General features: G+C 33.1%; 1 protein-coding gene across 1 annotated transcript in view; it reads right to left on the reverse strand.

Annotated features, from left to right (window-relative positions):
* Positions 1-213: 213 nt before the first annotated feature.
* The window catches only part of LOC127520487 (WD repeat-containing protein 70), an 87314-nt gene continuing 61078 nt past the window's right edge, over positions 214-26449 (reverse strand). The window contains exons 12-18 of the mRNA XM_051908637.1: positions 25061-25145; positions 24656-24794; positions 14487-14587; positions 13319-13398; positions 11207-11323; positions 6935-7097; positions 214-575 (exon numbers count right to left, since the gene is read on the reverse strand). Of these exons, the coding sequence (XP_051764597.1) occupies positions 485-575; positions 6935-7097; positions 11207-11323; positions 13319-13398; positions 14487-14587; positions 24656-24794; positions 25061-25145 (776 nt within the window). The 3' untranslated portion in view covers positions 214-484. The remainder of the gene's footprint in view (positions 576-6934; positions 7098-11206; positions 11324-13318; positions 13399-14486; positions 14588-24655; positions 24795-25060; positions 25146-26449) is intronic.

The raw sequence follows: 26449 nt of genomic DNA on the forward strand, positions 1-26449 counted from the left end.
TGACGTCCTGTATGTTTACACGGCAGACCGTCACGCAAACATGTGATCTCACACAGCGATACGTACGTCTGCACAAAACGAGTCTCGCCGCGTCATTCAGGTTTGACCAAAAAATAATAAATATCCAACACTATTTAGTAAAGGTTGAGCGAATGTAAAACACACACATTTTTGGTTTTCAACCCCCAAATAAAAGAGTGTTTGTGAAGCGTGTACGAGAAACATGGGCTCTGGCCACACTGTGTGTTTATTTATAATCTAAAAGACAAAAATACAACCAGAAAAGAACAGTCAAAATAATAAATCAGACAACAATGAATCATCTGTGCGAGCAGAACTAAATCAATTAAAAATGACGTTTAGCAAAATGACAAATTCTTCCGCTCAAATGCACACTTGAAATGTCCACAGTCCAATTAAAGGTTTGGAAAGTTTGTGGGAGAATCCAGATGGAAGCGACTCCATCATAGTTTCTCGACTCTCTTCAGATCTTGCGTTTCTTCCATTCTGGCTGATCTTTGTCAACCTCCTCTTCCTCGTCCTCCTCCTCGGCAAACAGCGGCTCTGGTTGCGTCCTGTCCAGGGAAAAAACACATCATGAGACACGTTCAATATCACACACGGCGTTTACTGGACACTGGAGCATCTAATATGAGAACAGAGCGCATGATCCAGCTGTGGCCCAGTGACAGAGAGACACGCGTTTAGAAGCAGAGAGAGACAGAAGAGGGATGATGGTGACACTCACAGGGATTAATCTAGTTCCCTACTTTCATTCGTCCACAGCGTACTGATTAAAACACAACATCTGCTCTGTGTGTGTGTTTGAGTCACAGAGGGACATCAGCACACACACACACACACTTTTTAACTAGTGAGGACTAGTAAAATGTCCTCCCTAGTCGGTTGTCATATTTCCCTATCCACCTTTCTCCTAACGAGTCTACTGCATTTTATATTATGGGAGGCACTTCCGGTAAAAGAGTTTTTACATTATATTCCGCTGTAACAGTATGGATAAAGACATCATATCCTGCGCATTTATCGTCTGTTCTCCTGATATAATTTACGATATAATCCATGAATAATTCACTGGAATCTCTCATTTTTCTTCTCAAATCCTCACGTCTCTTTCTAGGTTTGTTTTCACACGTAATCGTCTCCTTTTCACTTCTGATCCCTATTATCAGTGTTTACTGGAATCTTTCTATAAAGAAGGTAAATATGATATTTAATGACAGAAATCACTTTGAATTATCACATTAAACTGTATATAAATAAATAAATAAACATTTATTTCAGCTAGTTAAAGCAATAAAAAATGCATTCTAGTGCAAATTAATATTTTAAATAAATTCAAATAAATGTGAATAAATGTTTAAATAATTCCAATTATTATTTCCTAAAAATCAGTATCCAGATATCATGTAAACCAAATATCACATGCATCAATTCAATCATAATCTAAAATACTTAAAATGTCCAAATTAGGAGATAAAAACAACATTTATCATTTTGTTTAGTTCAAGTTGAAGTACTAAAATAACTACCACTAAATAAACTAAAATTTACATAAAACTAAAACTAATAAAAATTACAAAAACAACCAAAACATTAACTAAATTGAAACAGAAAATTTAAAAGTAAAATCTCATTCAAAAGAATATTAACAAAAACTAGTATATCAACGATAGATATTATAATATATATATATGTATATATATATATATATATATATATATATATATATATATAGTGGTAATGTAATTATGAGTGTACAATATTACATCTCAAACCATCCAACAGGTTTGAGTTGTCAAGAAGTCAATCTGTTGTGTCAACATCTGATTCGACCGACACATTTCAGAGGACAAACACTGACAGGAGAGACGTTACAGCGATGACCTGAATTCACACGACATCTTCTCAGGTGTCAATGACACAGCGTGTGTGTGTGTGTGTGTGTGTGTGTGTGTGTGTGTGTTCGGACACCTGAAGACGGCTATTAAAGCGGCACGACACGAGCACTACGAGAGTAACAGGATCATTAGTTCTTTGTTCATTAGCGTCGGCGTGTCATTACTGTAGTAATGGAGTGATGAGATGAGCTCTTCTCTCACTAATGATGAAGATACAGTTACACACCGTCAGTCAAACAAACACACACACTCATACACACACCTGTGACACAAAACAGGCTTCTGTTCTGAGTAGCTTTAGAGATGTGAAGAGGTTCAATTTAATCAGCGTTATCTTTATTTAAAAAAATCTGCTTATATTTTATCTACAAATTATATTAATCATATTCAAAAACTTGTCAAACAGGTTTGTCAATCTTAAATTCAAAGGTATTGGACATTTTGTTTGTAAATTTTAAGAATGCTTGTTTCTCCATATTAACTATAATTAACCGTAACAATAATTGTAATATTACTAATACTGAAACTGACTGAACTATGGAAGCTTGTTTCTGCCACGGAATAAAAAATACAAAAGGTAATTGTGACGTTTCATCTCACAATTCTGAATGTTTTTCCTTGCAATTATGAGGAAAAAAGTCAGAATTGCAAGAAAAAAGTCAGGATTATGAGATAAAAACGGGCAATTCTGAAAAATAAAGAAACAATTGCAAGAAAAAAGTCAGAATTACAAGATAAAAACTGGCAATTATGAGAAATAAAGTCCCAATTGGGAGAAAAAAGTCCAAATTAGGAGATAAAAACGGGCAATTCCGAGAAATAAAGACACAATTGCAAGAAAAAAGTCAGAATTACAAGATAAAAACTGGCAATTATGAGAAATAAAGTCCCAATTGTGAGAAAAATGTCTGAATTCCGAAATAAAAATGGGCAATTCTGAAAAATAAAGTTGCAATTGCAAGAAAAAAAGTTAGAATTGCAAGAAAAAAGTAAATTACGAGATGAAAACTGTCAATTCTGAAAAATAGTCACAATTATGAGGAAAAAAGTCAGAATTGCAAGAAAAAAGTCAGAATTATGAGATAAAAACTGGTAATTCTGAAAAAAGTCAAAATTAAAAAAAAAAAAAATATTCTGAAAAGAATTATTGAAAAGAATCTGAATCAGAAGGATATTGATAATTAAAACAGGACTAATTATGACCATATCAATACGGTCACCAGTATATTCCGCATGTAGTTCTTGTCTAGGCTGTATTTAGGCCTCTACTGTGACATCATTCAGTATGTAAAACAGTATCCGTGTTCGCGCACGGCTCTGATCTCGTCACGCTATCCGTCACAGACAGGTTTTGTCCGCTCGATTCTGTTCTGCCAGTGGTGCAGCTGAACGGACCACCGCGGAAAACAGATCCATGTGTTATTCTCCAGATAAACATCCAACAGAAGACGAGATGAGCAGATAAAACTCCTGACAGCTTCTTATCGCGCAGCATATTTCAGGACGCTCCTGCTTCACTGCGACACATACGGACAGAATGTAAATACATATGATTTTACTACACATAAACAACATAAACCTGCCGCTTCCACATGCATTAAAGATCCATAAACCTGGAAAACCTTTCATGGAATCACTCCTCCCATGACAAGAAGCACAATTTGGCATTCTTCAGATCTTATTTTAGTATTTTGTAAAAACTAAAAAAATTAAAATCAGGATGTAATCCATCACTGGAGTATGAAGAAAATCATAACAAAGAAATTGCATTTTTGGCAGCGACTGTGAATGTTTTATCTGATGATAATCCGCACGGTACAGAGAAGCCAAAGGACATAAGATAAGAAATGATTTAAAGTTTAAAACTTGACTTGGGTGATTTTGTCTTTGTCTACCAATAAACATTAAACAAAAACAAAAAATAATTAAATAAAAAAGCATATATATATATACACACACACACACACACACACACATATACATATATATATATATATATATATATATATATATATATATATATATATATACACACACACACACACACACACTATTTTCATTTTTTTCTGACAATAAACAAAAATGAATTAAAAAATATTTTATATAATTTGTTTATATAATAATCACAAAATATATTTTAAGTAGATATATATATATATATATATATATATATATATATATATATATATATATATATTTAAAACTTGACTTGGGTAATTTTGTCTTTTTCTACCAATAAACAATAAACAAAAAATAATTAAATAAAAAATATTATAAATTATAGATAAATATGTTTATATATGTTTATATATATATATATATATATATATATATATATATAAACATTTTATTATTTATTTTTCAAATTTAAAAATATGTATTATATAAATGTATTTATATAATAATTAAATAAAAATGTATTTTAAGTAAATATTTATTTTTAAGTATTATATATATCTAAAAACTTTGTGATATTGTCTTTTTCTACCAATAAACATTAATATATATATATATATATATATATATATATATATATATATATATATACACACACACACACACACACACACCAATTTATATAATAATTACATTTTTACGTATTTTTACATATATTTTCACACACATTATTGGAGTATGAAAAAAATAATAAGATAATAATAGTTAATTCACACAGTACAGAGAACCCAAAAGGCACAAGATAAGGAATGATTGATTTTATCAAACACAAAAATATTTGGACACTAAAAACATCTGAATGTCACTGCATTAGATACAAAACATATATGAAGGTGTAGTTTATTGTTCTTCACTCACTATCTTTTGTATTTTGTTATGTAATTCAATCACATTGAGATATTTTTAAGAGTTCACATTCTTCTCGAGGTCACTGTATTTGTTATTTTGGGACAGTGAAGTTAAAAACGTCCCTGTGCTCGTGAATCGCGTCCCCCTCACCCTTCAGAGCTCAGTGTGAAACCTGAGACGCATCTGAAGATCTCCAATCCCTTCAAACATTAATGCATCTGTTGTGTGAGGTGTGACACACCGGTGTCATCTGAACTACTGCTCTAGTTTCTGTCTGTGACACCTCGAGCTCCGGCGTCACCTGCGCACCTGCCAGCTGCTGTAATTATACTGAGATATTACCTCATCACGACCAAATTATACAGCAGCATCACATGCTTTCTACAAATAAAAGGCAATCCCAGAATATATATATAGGGGCCACAGAATTGGTTCATAGTCAGAGTCGGAAACATCTTGGAAAAAAAATGTCTTTTTCCACAAATTTTGTAAGTATGCAAATTGTATAATATCCAAGGTACACAGTTCTAGTAATTGTACAGTTAATTCTCATATTGTATTTTCAGAAAGTTTTGGAATATTTCCTCTCCCCAAATTTGTCACTACCGAAACACAATAATAAATAATTTAATAAGAAGGGTCACATCTACCTTGCAAATATATTTTCTGCTATTTTTAAAAAAAAGTTTTCACAGGTAAATCAATAATAATTTTAACAATATTTCAAGTGTAGTTTGTTGTATTTTGAATCCAATCTTTCTTTGTAGAAGGCATAAAGTTAATCATACTGATGTCAAAGTGAAGGATTCATTAGTTTGAATATACATTGAACCAAACACTATAATAACATCTTAGTTGATCATTCAATATACTTTATTTTTGACAAAACATCCCATGTTTCGGTTGTGACTGCACATTTTCGGTAGTGACAGTAATGTGTTGGTAGTGACCATAAAACATTACAGAATTTTAACTCACATACTAAAGCATTTTGCATAATAAAACATACTAAAATACTAATGATTTGCTTAACTGTACTAAAATTTTGTTTATTTCGCCCAAATAAATGATTATGTGTTCCCTTTTGTCACTACCGAAACAATGATGTCACTACCGAAACGTGGTGAAGTTGACAATTTTTAATACTTTTGAGCCTAGCTCAAAGATGCTAATCAACACATGGTTAGCTAGCACAGTTCTGAACAGTTGTACACAGAAAAAAAACTACATTTTATCGAATAACACTCAAAAAATAATGATGTCACAACCGAAACTTCACCACGTTTCGGTCGTGACTGTTTCGGTAGCGACAATTTTATATACTTTTGAGTCTAGCTCAAAGATGCTAATCAACACATGGTTAGCTAGCACAGTTCTGAACAGTTGTACACACAGAAAAACTAAATTTTATGGAATAACACCCAAAAAAGTTTGCTTAATTGCAGAAAAAAGGTGTTTGGTAGTGACGTTCCTTAAAGTTCCACACAGATTTTCAGACTTTTGAACACATTTAACTCAAAATGATGGTCCTATCTACTGTGAAAGAGAGGCTATGAGAGGGAGGGACACAGGAATATTTCCTGATCAAAAATGTAGAAGTGTGTTAAAATCAGTCTCGGCCAATGGAGTAAAACACACACTGTTTCGGTAGTGACATGAAAATGCGGGTCACATTTTTTTTTTTACATAAAGTTTCATGATTTAAAAATAACATTTAAAATAAATATATATATATATTTTTAAATAAAATATAAAATATATATATTTTTAACTTCACTTTAAAAAAAAAAAAAAAAAAAAAAAAATCAAAAATATATTTTTTAAAAACAACAATGGAAAAAATTGCAAAAATTATCTCAATATTATCACAAGTTGAAGTTTAGGGGTTAGGGTTCAATAAAATGAAGATTTTATTTGTATGAAGGTTACTGGTATTTTAAATATTATTGTGGGATTCAATAGATAATAGAAGGATCTTAGTAAACATCTCAAATTTGAATACTTAAATGCTTTTTAAATGTGTGTTTTGGTTGTGGGACAGCATATATATATATATATATATAATTTTTTATATGTATTTTCTCCTCTTTGCCTTGGTGCAGCAGGTTCAGTAGTGGTACAGAAACACTGACGTCTGCAGCTCATTTGGGAACAGCGCTGGTGTTTCTGTCAGTTTAAGCTAACACTCTCCGCTCTGGTCTGTGTCTTACTTTTTATAGGCTGGGGCGACCCAGTAAGGGTTCTCTGCGGCCTCTTTGGCATGACGCAGGATCGCCTCTCGCGGGTTGCTGTCATCGGTTTTGTCCAGGGCGATGTTTTTCACGATGAAGGAGGACAGCGTACCGCCGTGGGCAGCAACACGACCACCCCGACCTGCTCGAGGACAAAAGCAAAGATCAGAGCAGAACAAATACAGACACAAATCCATCATTCAGCCTCCCTCACTTACACAGAGACCATATTATGCCCTTTTAAGTCTTGATTTTGTTTTTGGGCTCTACTAGAACAGGTTTTCATGCTTGAATGTTGATTATTTTCCTCATATTCTCCATTGTTGCAGCTCCTCTCTTCCCAGTCTGTCAGTAACGCTCTGTTTAGTTCCTGTCTCTATGAAGCTCCTCCTTCTGAAAAGCACAATGTGCTCTGATTGGTCGACTGGAGCAGTGTGTTGTGATTGGTGTTTGGGAAATGTCCCACCCCTTACCATAACCGCCAGTTTCAACACTCTACTAACTAACTCAACCAGGTCCCGCCCCTTTATTCTGCATATGAATTATTTAAATAAGGAATATTGCGACCAGTGGCGTCAATTTACCAAAAGCCAATTTAAATGTTATTTTTAATGTGATAACCAAAAATGTTTTTCGTTCATCTTTCAAAGACTGTCTCCATTTGTATAACTAAAAGTTTCACGATGTAGGAAAACTAACATTTGGTGAAAAACAAACACTTATTTAAAAATTTAAAAAAGACATGAAATGACCACTATAACCAGTAGATGGCGGCAGAGGAGCACTTATTGGCTCATTAACCATTTCCACTCCTTAATATATATATACAGGTGCTGGTCATATAATTAGAATATCGTAAAAAAGTTCATTTTTTTATTGTAAATTATTTTAAAAAATGAAACTTTCATATATTCTAGATTCCCTACATGTAAAGTAAAACATTTCAAAAGTTTTTTTTTTTTTAAATTTGTTGATTAGAGCGTACAGCTAATGAAAGTCCAAAATCCAGTATCTCAAAATATTAGAATATTTACATTTGAGTTTCATTAAATGACCATCCCTACAGTATAAATTCCGGGTATCTTTTGTTCTTTGAAACCACACTAATGGGGAAGACTGCTGACTTGGCAATGGTCCAGGAGACAATCATTGACACCCTCCACAAAGAGAGTAAGTCACAGAAGGCCATTACTGAATGGGGTGGCTGTTTACAGAGTGATGTATCAAAGCATATTAAATGCAAAGTTGACTGGAAGGAAGAAATTGGGTAGGCAAAGGTGCACAAGCAACAGGGATGACCGCAAGCTTGAGAATACTGTCAAGTAAAGCCGATTCAAACACTTGGGAGAGCTTCACAATGAGTAGAATGAAGCCGGAGTCAGCGCATCAAGAGTCACCACACTCAGACATCTTCAGGAAAAGGACTACCAAGCCACTTCTGAACCAGAGACAACGTCAGAAGCATCTTACCTGGGCTAAGGAGAAAAAGAACTGGACAGTGAACAGTGGTCGAAAATCCTCTTTTCAGATAAAAGTAAATTTTGCATTTCATGTTGAAATCATGGTCCCAGAGTCTGAAGGAAGGCTGGAGAGGCACAGAATCCAAGCTGCTTGAAGTCTAGTGTGAAGTTTCTGAAGTCAATAATGATTTGGGGGGCCGTGACGTCTGCTGGTGTTGGTCCATTGTGTTTTATCAAGTGCAAAGTCAATGCAGCCATCTTCCAGGAGATTTTGGAGCACTTTATGCTTCCATCTGCTGACAAGCTTTATGGAGATGCTGATTTCCTTTTCCAGCAGGACTTTAGCACCTGCCCACAGTGCAAAAACCACTTCCAAGTGGTTTGCTGACCATGATATTACTGTGCTTTATTGGCCAGCCAACATGCCTGACCTGAATCTATGGGATATTTTCAAGAGAAAGATGAGAAACAGTCGATCCAACAATATACAGATGATCTGAAGGCTCAATAGTGCCTCAGCAGTGCCACAGGCTGATCACTTCCATGCCACACTTCAGTGATGCTGTAATTTGTGCTAGGAGCAAGTCATTTGCTGTAATATGTCCTGCCGATCAAGTATTGAGTGCACAAAAGAACATACTTTAAAGAACTTGAACTTTTCTGTTTTGCAAATCCATTTTTTGATTGATCTTAGGAAATATTCTAATATTTTGAAATACTGGATTTTGGACTTTCATGAGCTGTACGCTCTAATCATCAAAATTTAAAAAAAAAAACTTTTGAAATGTTTTACTTTACATGTAGGGAATCTAGAATATATGAAAGTTTCATTTTTAAAAATAATTTATAATAAAAAAATGAACTTTTTGATGATATTCTAATTATATGACCAGCACCTGTATATATATATATATTTTTTTTTTGTTTGTTTTTTTGTTTTAGAGATTATCAAATCACTATTATAACATTAAAAATCAATTTGTCTATTTTTGTCACGTTGTAAAAAGAAACATTTGCAGTGCTGTTAAACTTGCATGACACATTTAACAACCAGATTGCTTTAATTTACTTTATTAAATAATTACAAATTATATGTAGTAATATAACTCCATTAATCATGCAATAAAAATATATTGCTTTGCATTGACCTGACCAGGCAACCGCCACACCCTGCCATACCCAACTGACGCCCCTGATTGTGTCATGTTCATTCCTGGAAGAAAACTGGAGGCGTTTCAGAGAGTTCAGAAACTGTGACACTGATACAGAGAAGAACTCCTGCTGGAGGAACTTTGCAGATCTTTTTCATGCTCAAACAGCAACAGAAAAAAAAAAAACAGAATAGGACCCCTTTAAGCAAAACACGCGGGGAAAGTGTATTTATGTTGTGATTGAACATGAGAGGTGCAGAGATGTGGCGGCTCAACTGGTGTCTGCTGATCGGAGAGTTTCTGTGATATCCTGTACTGCAGAATCGGACCGGAGGAGCGCAGACGGCCACACCTGATCCTCTGCCAAGACTTTAATGTAATCTAGTGGAGTGTTTACACAAGCGCTGGTGGAACATCTTGGCATTGAGACTCAGACTCACTCGAGCAGCTTGTTGGACGACTAAAAACTGCCAAATGTATGTGCCGCTTATTTGGACACTGTGCCATTTCATTTCAGTCTATTTACTATAAATATACTTACTTTTGCAAACCTGGTACTGAAACTTGGAATGTAGAAATAGAGTTTGAAACCTGGTTTGGGTGATTTTCTTTTTCTACCAATAGACATTAAACAAAAATCTACTATTAATTAAATTTTGTATTTAATATAGTAAAAAAAAATTCTTTAATGTATATATATATATATATATATATATATATATATATATATAAATAATCATGTATTATATATATATATATATATATATATATATATATATATATATTTAAATTTAATTTAACATAGTAAAAATTTGTTTTTGTTTAATGTATTTACATAATGTAACAATGTACTGTTAATTAATGACATTTTTTATTTAATATAGTAAAAATGTTTTTTAATGTATGTATTTATATAATGATTAAATAAATATATTAGAATTATAATATATATAATTTTTTATTTAATATAGTAAAAATTTGTTTTTGTTTAACGTATGTATTTACATAATGTAACAATTTACTACTAATTAATTAAACTTTTTATTTAATATAGTAAAAATTTGTTTTTTAATATATTTATATAGTGATTAAATAAATATATATTATAATTATAATTTAAATGTTTATATATATATATATATATATATATATATATATATATCATTTTTTATTTAATATAACAAAAATGTGTTTTTGTTTAATGTATGCATTTAATGATTAAATAAATATATTATAATTTAAATGTTTTATATACATATATAAAAAATAAAAAATATATATTATTAAATACATTGAAGAATAGATTTAGGGGCTAATAGTTTAACCCTAATTTTGGTTTGTAGTTAATTATATTAAAAAATATAACAAATAAAGAAAAATATATTAGATTATCTCCTGTCACAATTTTAAGGAATGTTAATTTTGTCAATTGTCGAAAAAGTTTGCAGGACCATTTTGCACAGAAAATGTGGGACATAATTACGAAACATTTTTTTTTTTTTAAATGTACTGATATTCAAACACATTCATATCTAACATATGCAGCAGTTCTACTCTAAAGAATGAGGGATTTGTGCCTTTAATGCTTTACAAACCGGACCTTCTTCATGAGAGTCAGAGCTTCAGGAGGTTCACCTCACCTGGACCGGAGACGGGCGGCTCGGGTTTGTGGGATTTGAGAGGGTCGAGTCGGTCCTTCTCCAGCTGCTTCCTGGTGCTGCGCTGACGAGCCTCACGAAACATGGGCAAAGCGTGAGCTGCGAGAAACACATGAATCACATGACAGTCATTGGACATGAACAACACCAGCTACAGCACACTAAACTCAGGAGTACTATGGGAATACTACGCTCTTCAGTCGCGCCATAGCAGCACTATGCTTTATTTACTTTTGATTAAGTCGCCCACATTTCACAGCTTGCCAAACACAACCAAAATAAATGGCTGGATGTGTGTTTGTGATGATCGTGTGTGTGTGTGTGTGTGTGTGTGTTTTACTCCAGGGTCACAGGGAGACGTAGGAAAGATGGAGCGATTTTCCATTCAGGACTCCACACGCTACATTAAGCAAAAAGGTTACCGGTGACACATGTCCATTTTTTTCCTCAATGGTCCATCATCCTGTTTCACGTCACCTCAAATTTTCCATCGCTATTTCCTGAGCAGAACGGCACTGTCATGGTGGGCGAGTTTTGAAGGGTCTGTAAGTTCACGGGTGTTGATCACGCGCTGGCGTGACTGACGCTCCCGTGGCACACGCGTGGCTGCTGGAGTGTCGCGTGCTAATGGCATCGTGCCCCTCGGGTGAGCCTCGGCGCAGGGCAATCCGATGGAAAGCACTCACTCCATGCAAACACACACACACACACACGCACACACACGCACACGCACACACACGCACACACACGCACACACACACACTCTCACTCACTCACTCTCACACACAGCTTGGTTAATGGGTCTGTGGCAGGACTGGATGTAGGATGGCACCTCTCAGGGCAGGACGGGGCAATATTATCATCTGCCGCTAATGTGTGTGTGTCTGAGTAAATACAGCAGCGTCCAAACGTCTGACAGCAATGCTGGAAATACAGCATTTTTTTCTAATTTAATACTAAATCTATCATTATTAATTATATAAGCTGAATGATTTTTGCTTTACTAACAGCAGTGCAATAATAATAATTGTAACAACAATAAATTATATATATATATAACATATATATATATATATATAACAATTAAAATAAAAATGATAATATATTTGAATATTAATAAAAAAAACAATAATAATATGAATAATAATAATAATGATAATGATAATAATAATTCACATAAAATAAATATAGAAAATAATCATAATATATTGGTAATAATTAAATAATATTAATAATAATTAAGTCCCATAACAGTACTAGTCCATATAAAGTGCACAAAAAATCAGACTGAAATTTAGCTTTTTTGTAATTATATTCTAATTATATCTGATTTTTATTCTAATTATATCTGATATATCTGATATTATAATTATATCAGAGAAATTAATTTTGTGTTACTAATAGCACTACAATAATAATAATATTATTATAATAAATATATGCAATATATATATATATATATATAATTAAGATAAAAATTCTAATATTTATAATTATAATTATATTTATAAAATTTGCAATAATTAAATAATTATTTTTATTGTAATTTCTAAGCTGGAGCTACATGAACAAAACCATATGCAGATTTTCTGCTCAAGAAACATTTCTGATCATTATCAGTGTTGAAAACAGTTGTGCTGCTTCAGATTGTGGAAACTGTGATGCATTTTATTTTTCAGGATTCTTTTGATGAATAGAAAGTTCAAAAGAACAGCATTTATTTTCAGCAGAAACCTTCTGTAACATTAACATTAAAATAAATGTTTTTACTGACACTTTTAATCAGTTTAATGCATCCTTGCTGAACAAATGTATTAAATTATATATAAAGTATGATCAGTGTATATCTGATGAGTCACATACTGTACAAATAATGCAGAAAAACTTTTGTTTTAAATCCTAAAACTTCCTGTTTATTTCAACCATCCAGATTTTTGGATTGTTACCTTTTTTTTGCACGTATTGACAGCAGAGGACAGGAAGTGATGTGGAAGATGACCCAATTGAGCAGCAAAGCACACGGCTCTGACACGTATATGACAATATATGCAAATGTACTTGAGCGCATTTACAGGTGCGGCGTCATATACTCACGGGTGATGATGTAATCTTGTGTCAGCGTCTCAGCGTGTTTCTCCTTCCTCTTGCTCTTCACCACACACAACATGGCCCCTCTGAAGAACACAGAAAACAGGATATTAGCTTCTAAAACACTTGCAAGAAAGATGGCTTAAAATCAGTTTAAAATAAAATTCAGCAACTACAAATCAAGATATAAACTGAGATATATATATATATATATATATATATATATAAATAAGGAAACAAATAAAAATATACAATTTTATAATTGTATAGAATTCTTAAAGTCTTGAAAAACTTTTTAAAAAGAATTTTAAAAGTTTGATTTCTTGACCTGGAAATATGGAAATGAATAAACATCTTAAAACGTCACAGAAAGTTCTATAATAAATATAAATATTCTAGTTATATCAAGCTCTAAAATATTAAAATTAAAAATATTAAATATTAAAAAGTAATTCACAAAAAAAAAAATACAGAATTTATTTATTATTATATAAATTATTCTAATTTTTTAAATATATTACCACTCTTAACTTTTGTAAATAAAAAAAGTTTAAATATAAATATTCTTTTATGTCAAGTTCTAAAATACCATCAGGTAGAAATTGCTATTTGTGAGTAAAAATCATAAAAAAAAAAAAAATCATGAACCACTAGAAAATGTAATTAAATAACTTATTTATTATTATATAACTTATTTTTATATATTATCACTCCTAGAATTTTTTTAGTTTATATTCTAGTTATGTCAAGCTCTAAATTATTAAATCAGGCAGAAATTGCTATTTGTGAGTAAAAAAAATAATTAAAAAAACAATTATGAACTACTGTAAAATTTAATTATAGAATGTATTTATTATTAAATAAATAAATTATTCATTATTTTAATATATTACCACTCAAAGTTTTTGTAAATAAAAAGGTTTGAAAACAAAAGCGCTTTGTATCAACAGGACGTGACTTTGTTCTAAGCGTGCAGACAATTGATTTTGCCCTCAGACGACACTAATGGAGTCATGAATGACACCGAATGAGTCATTTCGTTGAGTTTCCTCGCTTTAATCAGTCGGATCAATCAGTCCAAATCTGGCTGGAATCGTTACTGGACAAACACTGGCGGAAAAACAGGGAAAAATGTGTGAAGTGTGACGGAGACGGACACCCAAACCAACTGCACCTCTGACTCTTGACTGGGTCGTAGTAGACCTTCGCCAGACCGTTCCCCGTTCCAACCATGATCTGATTCAGCTTGGGATGCCAAAGACAGCGGACAACGCTCTGAAACAACACGAGATGAGAGAACGAGAGGAAATACAGAGTGAGAATTCATTATTTGAACAGGAAGCAAACATAAACCGATCGCAGAGGAAGTCTGTGTGAGGGTGACGTCTGATATCTCTCGCCGTCCAGCTCATCTCCAGTTGACTATATTTGGCGGTCGGGAAGAGGCCTGGATCTCAGAGACGGCCTGTGACAAATGAGCCGCTGCCAGGGGCATGTGTGGGATCTGTGGGCATGTGTGACAGTGTGTTTGTGAGACGGAGGAACAGACTCATGAATACCTTGAATCACATGCAGGGAAATGGCTTAATGCTGCACATTTCTATACAATGACAGTTCATTAGTGACGAAAACGGCACCATTAAAGTTGTAAAACGCCAGAAAAGCCTGTTACGATCTTACTTGCTTGTGACAGCAGAAAATCCAACCCCAAAAAATAAAAATAAAAATATAACAGATTAGTAATAAATATAGCTGCAAGCAGCGATACGGGGCCAAGACCCTGAAGGGGCTGCAGCATGATGCAGAGCAGAAAGAGCAAAAACTGCAGAAATTGAACGAACTTAAAAAACAGGAATGAACTCAGAATGTGCAATAAACACAGCATGAATAAAAAAAAAAAATGTATTTCTAATCCAAAAGGAATAAAGATGACCCACATAATAAAGGAATCAAAACACACAATTTCATAAAACTGCTCCACCCTGGATTCGAACCCACAATCTTTGGGTAAGCTGCTCATCAGGCATCTGGTTATACACATTGAGCTACTTAAGGATGTACATTTACTAAGCTGCTGAGGAGAGCTTTTAGTGTGAGAATGAGCACACAAAAAAGCATTACTTGGCATGTTAACCAGATTAGCATGCTAAGCTAACTTAATGCTAATGTAATTTATGGTTAACCTGATAGCTGAAGAGCCACATTAGAAAGAATGGCAACTGGCTAGCATGCCAGTTAGCATGCTAAGCTAACCGGCATAAGACAACAAATGCAGGCAAGGTCATATTCTGAGACGAATATCTTAAAACGGAAGTGAATATCAAAAATCTGTGCGTCTCGGTCCAAAGATCATCTGAGCCAATTTTGGACAAAATTTGAAGGAGTAGTAGCGAAAAAACTGTTTTTCACTTACTTCAATATGGCAGACAAGCACATATAAGGAAAATGACAAATGACACATTGTCGGAATCGGCCAATAAATTTGGACAATGTTTTCAAAAGTTATAAGTGTTTTTGCAAAATTCCTTATATCTCTGGAACACTGGGTGGCGCTGTTCAAACTTCTCAGGTACCTTCAGGACATTCTGATGATGATACATACCAATTTTTGTGCTGATATGTCAAATTGTTTAAAAGATGTAGCAATTTATGTCAACATTCAAAATGGCGGCCAGACGGTTCATCTGATCCTGGCAAAAATCGGTATCCTCGGATTCGGCATGACACCAAGATCATGATTTTGACAAACTGCTCAAAAGTTATGAGCCAAAATAGCCATTTTTCAGATCTCATGACCTGTAGGTGGCGCTGTTCCCAAAATTGGCATGGACCCTCAAGATCACGGTTCCGACGAAGCGTACCAAATTTCTTTTGATTGCTCAAAGTTTGGCCGAGATACAGCCTCTGAACCAATTTCAGGTCAACCTTATACAAAGATGAATTTAAAAATTTCTGTGCGGCCCAGTCCAAAGATCATTTGATCAAATTTTAGACAAACTTGGACAAAATTTGAAGGAGTAGTGAAAAAACGGAATATTGTACTTTTCAAAATGGCCACTACTGTAATGGGCGGAGACTTAATGTTAGATGTTGAATGTGATCAGCATGAAGAGAGGAATCAAGTGTACTAATGTGTATTTAATTTTTCTAGAAAAAACGGTTCAAAAGTTATTACCTTTAGAAAATTGAATTTTTGAACTGGTGGTGGTGCTATAGAGTTGGTCCTATAGACTCCAAAATTGGTCCAATTACTATTCATGACCATCTCTACAATAGTGCCAAATTTTATCATTTTCTCATGTTCCGTTGATGGGGCTGCCATAGACTCCCATTCGGGAGGAATAATAATAAGAAAATTTACAATTACAATACAGCCATTTCAGGGCTTGGCCCCTCATAAAAAAAAAAGACATAACAGCACAGGAGGAGCATAATAAATATCATCAGTAGCATTCTTTGCTTCAATAATATTATGTTTCATCTGTTTAACTTGAAACTGGCCTCGCATCAGAAGGGGCTTGTGGCAAAAATGCCACCAAAATTAATAAAAATGCCCCCCAAAAATCAAGGGGCAAAAATGTCCCTGTATGAGTTCTTGTTTTCAATATTTATAACAGGATATAGAGTGCTGTTTTCCCGAATATCAGCATGATTGCAAATGTGAGTCTATTGATTTTATACAAGAGTTCAATAAACAAGAAGTTAATGTTAGGTGACTTTAAAGGGGACCTATTATTAAGCTGTCTATCACTAACAAAGCTTAATGACTATCCTAAGACAACATTCTAAAATATGCTAGCAACCTGCTAATTTATGTTAACAACATGCTAATTCATGCTATCAATGTGTTAAAACATGTAAACATGCTAATTCATGCTTTCAATGTGTTAAAACATGCTAACAACATGCTAATTCATGCTAGCTGTGTGCTAAAACATGTTAACAAAATGTTAAATCATGCTAGCAACATGCTAATTAATGTTAGCAACGTGTTAATTAATGCTAAGTGTGTTGAAAAATGCTAGCAGCATGCTAAATCATGCTAACGTGTTAAAACATGTTACCAATATGTTAAATCATGCTAACAACATTCTAATTCAAGCTAGCAAAATGCTAATCAATGCTAACAGCATGTTAAACATGCTAGCAACATGAAGAATCATGCTAACATGCAAATTCATGCTAACAATGTGCTAAAACATGTTAGCAACATGACAAATAATGCTAACAACATGATAATTTAATGATAACAATGTGTTAAAACATGCTAATTCATGCTAGCAACATGTTAATGCATGTCAACAACATGCTAATTCATGCTAGCAATGTGTTAAAACATGTTCATTCATTCTAACAATGTCTTTTTCCACTTCACTAAATTTAAAGCTTATAAAACATTCAAACCTTCATACGGTTTTGTCAAGCCAACATCAAAGTTTGTCCCAATGAACTCTACTCATCTAGTTCATATTGTATCAAATCACTTCTAATCGCTGTTCTCTAATTTTTATTTCTTTGCTCTCATGGCCTGGTCATTACGCTGTCCGAGGTGCTCGCTGAAGGGCTGAGAGAGTGATGAAGATTGATTTTGTTTACAGTCGTGATTGTAATTTTTTTGGAGGGGGGCTCCAACTGTTTGTTTGAAACGGGCCTCCAAATTGCAAAGGCCACCTCTGAATATCATCATACTGTGACCAAGAAAGTTCTCTTTCTGAACAGATCTGTGCAGATCAGGAAAGACCTGCAGAGGCATTTGGGTGAAATCTGCTTAGCCTCCAGCTGTTCGGCTCCAAACCCGTGCCGGGGTTCCTTTCTGCCTGCAATCCACCAGCCGGACTCAGTTAAGCCTGCCTGACCTAGAATACGGCTTTAGGCCCTCCCCCCATCCCGTAGCGGGGGTCTCTACGGCCCTTATTGACTTAACGGGATGTACGGGGTTAATCCGTCTCCGTGGGCATGTGGCCGAGTAATTGATTATTTAGAAAAGATCTGGCCGTGGATCTGAAATGTGCTTCCAGCTGAGCCTTTTTTTGCCGGAATACAAACGTAATCTTGCAGATATCATGTGCGTGGAGGCTTTAGATCGAGCACATCTGTATATTTGCGGATCACGGCGTACGGAGGTCATGCTGTCCACAGGTATGCTCGCCAACAATTACTTGCAATCATGCCACACAGAGACCCTGGATAAGGAAAGCAAACAATCAGGAAAAGCAGCACATGGGAATTCAGTTTCAGAACGGCTGAAAATAGCGATATATATCGGCCCAAACATGCATCTACGGCTCCCACCGCTGTCCTGTTTGCCTCCAGAGTCCTTCATGTGCCAGTGAAACAAACACTCATGATGCAAAGTATTTACATGCAGCTCAAATGTTTCTGCTAGAATGAAGAGGAATGATAATAATGGCCATGTGAGTGAATCAGGTCTTTCTTCAGCACATTTACTGTGGTTATGGCAAAGACTGAAGTGGCATTTCAACAACTTATTCAATCTTCCATCTTTTGTAAGCAAAACAAGCTGTTTACAGGACAGGATGACAGGATGAGCATGTGCCAAACTGGAGCAAATATGACGCCCATGTACCCAGAAGACATTAGGATGCTTTCATTTCACATAATAATATTAATTTTTATAAATTAATATGTAATATAAATTACATATACAAAATATAATAAATATTATAGCATATTACTTGGCAATAATGAAATAATAATGATAATACTATACTATGTACATATAATTTACATAAATTAAATTAAATAATTTAATAATAAAAATAATAATAAATTAGATATAATACATAATATAAAATAAAATAAATAACTATATTAATTTGCAAAAATTAAATAATAATAATAATAATACAATAATACCAGTAACAAAATAATAAAAATAATAAATTACATATAAAATACAATATAAAATTAATGTGAAATAATGAATCAATAATAATAATAATAATAATAATAAATTAGATATAAAATAAATAATTAAAATAAAAATGTTAATATGGTAGTTTGAAATAATGAATTAATAATAATAATAATAATAATAATAAATTAGATATATAATACATAATATACATAAAATACAATTAAATAAAAAATCTAATATATTAAATCTAATATATTAATTTGTAATAAGGAAATAATACTAATGAGTTACATATAATTTACATAAAATAAATTTAATTTAATAATAATAAATTAGATAAAATGCATAATATACATAAATAATTAACTAAAATAAGTTATAATATATTTATTATTTTTTAATATTAATCATTTAATTATTAATCAAATATATAATGTATATATAATATGTGCATATAATGTATATAGCATATATAAATGTAATGATAATAATGGTTAATAATATATATATATATACACACACACACACACACACACACACACTACTCATAATAATAATAAATTAAATATATAAAATATAATGTATATAAAGTGTATGTAATCTTAATGATGAATTATTAGTGAATCAGGTCTTTCTTCAGCACATTTACTGCAGTTATGGCAAAGACTGAAATAGCATTTCAGCAACTTATTCAATCTTCCATCTTTCCCAAACAAAACAAGCTGTTTACTGACAGCATGAACATGTGGCAGGAGACACACGAGTGCTTTCACAGTTCGATTCGTTATGTTGGAGTAAAAGGGGTTTTCTGACAGATATGCAGTGAAACACACCTGTGGAGGCAGGAGGAGAGGTGTTAAACATGAGAGGAACACGCCTGGAGTCTGTCCTAACATTAACATTAACCTGCTTTCAGCTCAAAGTTTATATTGTAGTTGTAGCTTCAGTCTTTCTGTGCAAGTCCAGTTCAGACAAAGACGCTGCACCACACTTAAATAAACACTGTATCACTTAAATGTGAGCAGCGCTGGTTCTGTTTTAGTTTTTGGGCATCGAGCCGCATTCCAGCCGTCCGACGCAGACGGACCAACAGGCTTCCTGGAGGACGCAGATGTCTCACCTGGTTTTTGCACCTTGTGAAAAAGTCAGCGAAGCCGAGAACCACCCCTGGAGTATTTACTCTCTCCGGTCCAGAGCGCGACCCCGCGCCGGGGTTACGTCCAGTGTTTACACTCGCATGATTGGTGGCTCTTCCCGTCACAGGACAGCCTGGTGCACCACTTCATAAAGACAGCACTTAAATTCTTCAGTCGTCTTGTGGAGATAAACACTGTAAATAGCTCACTCGTCAGGTCAGCTATAAATAACTGTAGTCCTCTGGACGGTCCGAAGGTATTTACACCCGCCGAGAGCCGAACACTGATGAGATCCTACTGATGCCGGAAACAAATGATGGGGATATTTTTGGAGTTTGGTAGAATAAATCAGTGTTCGCTGTCCTCGTATGGAAAAGAGTAGCTGACACACACTGCCTAATGTCTCACTTAATGCTTTACTGGAAAAAAAATATTTATATGATAAATAATAATTAGTATGGCAAAAAGGTGAGCAAATGATGGCATACTTTTCATTTTAGGATATTTCATTCACACCTGCAAACATGTGACAGATGAAAACCCAACCCAAACAAACAAACTAAATATAATTAATGTAGATTTTTTTTTAGTAGTAGTATTTTATTTTATTTCGAACAAAATAAATAAATAAATAAATAAATAAAATATATATAAATATAAAAATACAATAAGTAAAAGCAAAAACAATATCTATAAAGTGTTATGAAAAATAATTACAATATAAGAAGAAGAAGAGGAAAAGAAGAAGAAGAAGGAGGAAGAAGAAAAAGAGGAAGAGGAAGACGAAAAAGAGGAAGAAGAAGAAGAAGAGGAAAAGAAGAAGAAGAAGAGGAAGAAGAAAAAGAGGAAGAAGAAGAAGAAGAAGAGGAAAAGAAGAAGAAGAAGGAGGGAGGAAAAGAAGAAGAAGAAGGAGGGAGGAAAAGAAGAAGAAGAAGAAGGAGGAAGAAGAAGAAGAAGAAGAAGGAGGAGGAGGAGGAGGAGGAGGAAGAAGAAGAAGAAGAAGAAGAAGAAGAAGAAGAAGAAGAAGAAGAAGAAGAGGAAGAAAAAGAAAAAGAGGAAGAAGAAGAAGAAGAGGAAAAGAAGAAGAAGAAGAGGAAGAAGAAAAAGAGGAAGAGGAAGAAGAAAAAGAGGAAGAAGAAGAAGAAGAGGAAAAGAAGAAGAAGAAGAAGAAGAAGAAGAAGAAGAAGAAGAAGGAGGAGGAAGAAGAAGAAGAAGAAGAAGAGGAAGAAGAAAAAGAGGAAGAAGAAGAAGAAGAAGAGGAAAAGAAGAAGAAGTAGTAGAGGAAAAGGAAAAGAAGAGGAAGAAGAAGAAGAGGAAAAGAAGAAAAAGAAGAAGAAGAAGAGGAAAAGAAGAAGAAGAAGAAGAAGTAGTAGAAGAAAAGGAAAAGAAGAGGAAGAAGAAGAGGAAAAGGAAAAGAAGAGGAAGAAGAAAAAGAGGAAGAAGAAGAGGAAAAGAAGAAGAAGTAGTAGAAGAAAAGGAAAAGAAGAGGAAGAAGAAAAAGAGGAAGAAGAAGAAGAAGTAGTAGAGGAATAGGAAAAGAAGAGGAAGAAGAAGAAGAGGAAAAGAAGAAAAAGAAGAAGAAGAAGAGGAAAAGAAGAAGAAGAAGAAGAAGAAGAAGTAGTAGAAGAAAAGGAAAAGAAGAGGAAGAAGAAGAGGAAAAGGAAAAGAGGAAAAGGAAAAGAAGAGGAAGAAGAAAAAGAGGAAGAAGAGGAAAAGAAGAAAAAGAAGAAGAAGAAGAAGAGGAAAAGAAGAAGAAGAGGAAAAGAAGAAGAAGAAGAAGAAGAGGAAAAGAAGAAGAAGAAGAGGAAAAGAAGAAGAAGAAGAAGAAGAGGAAAAGAAGAAGAAGAAGAAGAAGAAGTAGTAGAGGAAAAGGAAAAGAAGAGGAGGAAGAAGAGGAAAAAGAAGAAGAAGAAGAAGAAATTATATATAAAATAAAATATATGTAATAAATAATTAAAATATAAATTAATAATGGAATAATAATGAAATTATAAAATATATAATACATAAAAATAAATAAAATATAAATTATAATATAGTAATTTGCAGTCATTATTAATAATAATAATATATTTGTAATAATAATAATTTGTAAGATAATTTGTTTTGATATATTTTTACTCAGGACACTGTAGTTCATTTCTGTAAGTGACGATAGAAAAACTGTGACATATTATACCCAAACATTCTTCATACAGTGTTATTACAAATTATTACAAATTATTCAGACACTTTGATCTGACCATTTTTTCTGACAGTTTAACTCTGAGATCTTGTTCATATTTTATTACCATTTTTTAAATTATAGTGAATAAACTGAATTAATGAATTAAATGTTCAAGGTGTCTGAATAAATACAGAAGTTTTAAAAAGTTTTAAAATAAAATATGCAATGCAAGAATGAATAATAATAACAATAATAATAATAATTTATTATATATAAAATGTATATGAAATAAATGTAATGTAAATGTAAAATAATTCTAATATTGAATTGAAAAATGAAATATCGTTATGTCAGATTATGTTATTCTCCTGTAAAGCTTTAAATGAGGCGTCTGGCAGTGTGTGATCATCTCGTTTCTCTGATGATGAAGATGAACTCTAAAAACAGATGACATAATAATGAAATGATAATAATTTCAAAATTTCAACTTCTTTTAGCCCAGAGTATCAGCAGAAGCATGAATCAGAGGAAGGGTTTGGAAAACACTCAATCATGAGCACTTCTGACGAGTGCTGCTGCTCCGTGATTCTGTGAGAGACGTCAACATCTGCTTTATGCCATCCTGTCATGAAGCACACTGGGGTGGACACCATTAGCCTCACGCTGTTATGACTAGAGACGGAGCGATGCGGAGCGCTGGGACTGAGAAAGACACTCAACGGCACATTCCATCCCGGACGGCCGCGGGAGCTTTGAGCCGTCACTCAGAGAGAGAGAGAGAGAGAGAGAGAGAGAGACCTCAGAGAGCTTTCACTCGCTTCAGATGAACCTCTGAAGAGCGGCGGTCGAGGTCACCGCAGCGTGTCCTTCCAGCAAATGGATGGAGGAAGACAGCGTTCCCTTCGCTTCCAAAGGGTCGGACAGGCGGAAAGTTAAGTTTCCTGCCTGCAGTTGCACTGGTGACCTGACGGCACAATATTTAACGAGTAATTCAAGACCGCAGTTTTCCAGACAGTGTTCCCATAATTAGAGAAAACTGTTTTATTGGAGCGTGTCGCTTTCTCTGGATACTGTAAAGAATAAATGAGCAGAACCAGAGCTGCCGGAACATCTGGAAATCAAATCAAATAATAAATATAGCAGATAATAATAATAATAATAATAATAATTAAAATAAAAAGTATAATATATTCATTTACAATAATGAAATAATAATAATATTAGAAATAATATTATATTATTATAATAATAATAGAAATAATAATAATAATAACAAACTATATATATATATATATATATATATATATATATATATATATAAATTAAAATACAAATATTAATAAAGCTAAAATAAAAAAATAAAATGTATAATAAAAATAAAAAATAAAAATATTAATCTGCAATAATGAAAAAAATATATGTAATAAATTATTAAATTACAAATTATGTTAATTTGTAATAAAAAATTAAAATATAAAATATATATGAAATAATAGTATAAAATAAATCGAAGCTAAACAGAAAAAAGCTAAGAAAAATGAAAAAGCACTTCACAATATTACTAAAAAATTATAAAAATAAAAGCTAATTCAAAATATAAATTAATAGCATAATAGTGTATGTAAAATAATTAAAATAAAAAATATAAAAATATTAATCTGCAATAATGAAATATATATTAAAAACTAATTATGTTAATAAATTTTTTTATTTGCAATAAAAAAATATATATATGACAATTGTAAAAAATAAATTAAAGCTGAATAGAAAAAAAAATATATAAAAATTTACTAAAACAAAATTAATAGCATAATAGTATATATAAAATATAAAATAATTAAAATAAAAATATATAATATTCATCTGCAATAATGAAATAATAGTATAATAGTAACAATAGTGATGTATATGAAATAAATGCATAAAAACAAATTGCAATTATAATATATTACTTGCAATAATGAAATACCTATTTGTCAGATTTATGTTTATATAAAATATATATTATATGAAGTAAGTGTGAGCGACGTGTTTGTGTGACGGGCCTCATGTGAGTCAGTCGGGTCTCTTCAGTCAAGTGTGCGTCAGCTGTCCCATACTACACTGCACGTCGTCAAATCATATTTTGTGACGTTATTAGTAAAGACTACAGTATAACCTACCGTATCGGCCACTTCAATCTCATAGACCTTCTGAAGAGACTGGCGCTCAAAGAACAGCAGCTTCCCGTTGCCTTCGTCCTTCCTGACGGAGGTTCCCGTCACCAGCAGTTTATCATCAGGGCTGAAGCAGCAGTCCGTCCTGATGGAAATCACAGACACTTTACATTCATAACGCCTTATAACACACTTCATAATCAGCAGTGTGTTCATCAATAACATGATGTTTATCATCAGTGTGGTTACAGTTAACTAAAACTATCCAAAATCATTTTAATTCACTGAAATAAGGCTGAAATATAAAAATTAGATGAAAAACTTCAACTTGGCAGCTAAATGAAATATGTTTTCATAAATATTAAGAGTTAAAATCACAAAGTTTATCTGTTTATGGAAGTTTCCATTTACATGGGAAAGAAGGAGGTCAATCCAGAAACCACACTGAGAGGTTTCCTGAAGCTCCGAATGTCCCACGTCTTCAGCGTGTCGTCTCCTGAAAACACACACGGACAAAAACCACACATCAGATGATGTCTTCAAAGCCATGATGTCAGACGGTGCTTTCCTCCCGCTCCGGACTGAATCAGAGTCATTGTCCGGCGACGTGAGTCAGAGAATCAGAGAGTGAGTCGCTCGTCCGTGACTCTGATGGGATCTCCAGACACGTGCTGACTAACTCTGGTCAAAGCGTGATTCCCTCCACACACGGGTCGTTTCCATGCCGCTGTCAGAGGTCACGGACAAGACAAGACCTCCATTATCTGGATACAATCCCGCTTTGTGTCTGTGTCGAGCGTATTCTCACGTATTCGATATATTTTAGCATTAAAACCCACATGTTCAGATGTCAAGACAGAATAGAGGTGGGCGGTATGAATAAAATCTTATTTTATGGTATGAATAATTTTGATAAATGATGAATAATAATGTATTTGAAAGCATTTAACCTTTGCGGTGATACTGTCCACGCTGCTGAGAGTGACGTTTAGATGAATATGTAAATATGCGCTGCGCTTTCCTCTCAATAACTAATAAACAATAAAAACGACAGCGGTGAGAAAACAGCAGTTCAGAAAGCGTCTGATTGTAGTGATGCAGATGTTTGCAGCGGCTCTGCAATTCAGATGAGGTCATTAAAATGACATTATAAAGTATATCTATAGACTATATAGATCTGACTATGTGTGACTGTAGTTTGAATGATTCACTTTTCTTTGCACGACACATTGACATCACAGTACAGATCGGCTCTTTCATTATTATCCTGAACATTGTATAAGCATTCATTTCATGTTTCACTGAACAGAAGAGAGCGTAACATCTTTTGAGTTTCCCAGCAAAATCCTTCACATTAAATCAGTCCACAGGCTTTCAAAGACAACCTAGGAAGGAAGTCGGGGAAGGCGTAATTTTTTACGTTTTATTACAAGCTGTTCACACATTGGCAATAAAAGAAAACAATTAATGCATGGAAATTCTTATATATAGACCCTTTAAATATATGAAAAATAATTATAAAATTATTTTTAAAAATAAAAGTTTACACACACACACACACACACATATATACATATATATTTATATGTATGTATATATAGTTTATAACATTCTTAAATATGTTTCATGTATTTAAAAAATATTGTATATTATTAAAAATACATAACTGTAAAAGTTTTATTACAATTAGATAAATATACAAATTATTAAAATTAATAAATTTAATTTAAAAATTATATATATATTAAATGTCATGTTTTAAAAAAATAATGTATATATATTAAAAATACAACGTAAAAG

The sequence above is a fragment of the Ctenopharyngodon idella genome, chromosome 10 (genome assembly GCF_019924925.1).
Source record: "Ctenopharyngodon idella isolate HZGC_01 chromosome 10, HZGC01, whole genome shotgun sequence".
NCBI classification, from domain to species: domain Eukaryota; kingdom Metazoa; phylum Chordata; class Actinopteri; order Cypriniformes; family Xenocyprididae; genus Ctenopharyngodon; species Ctenopharyngodon idella.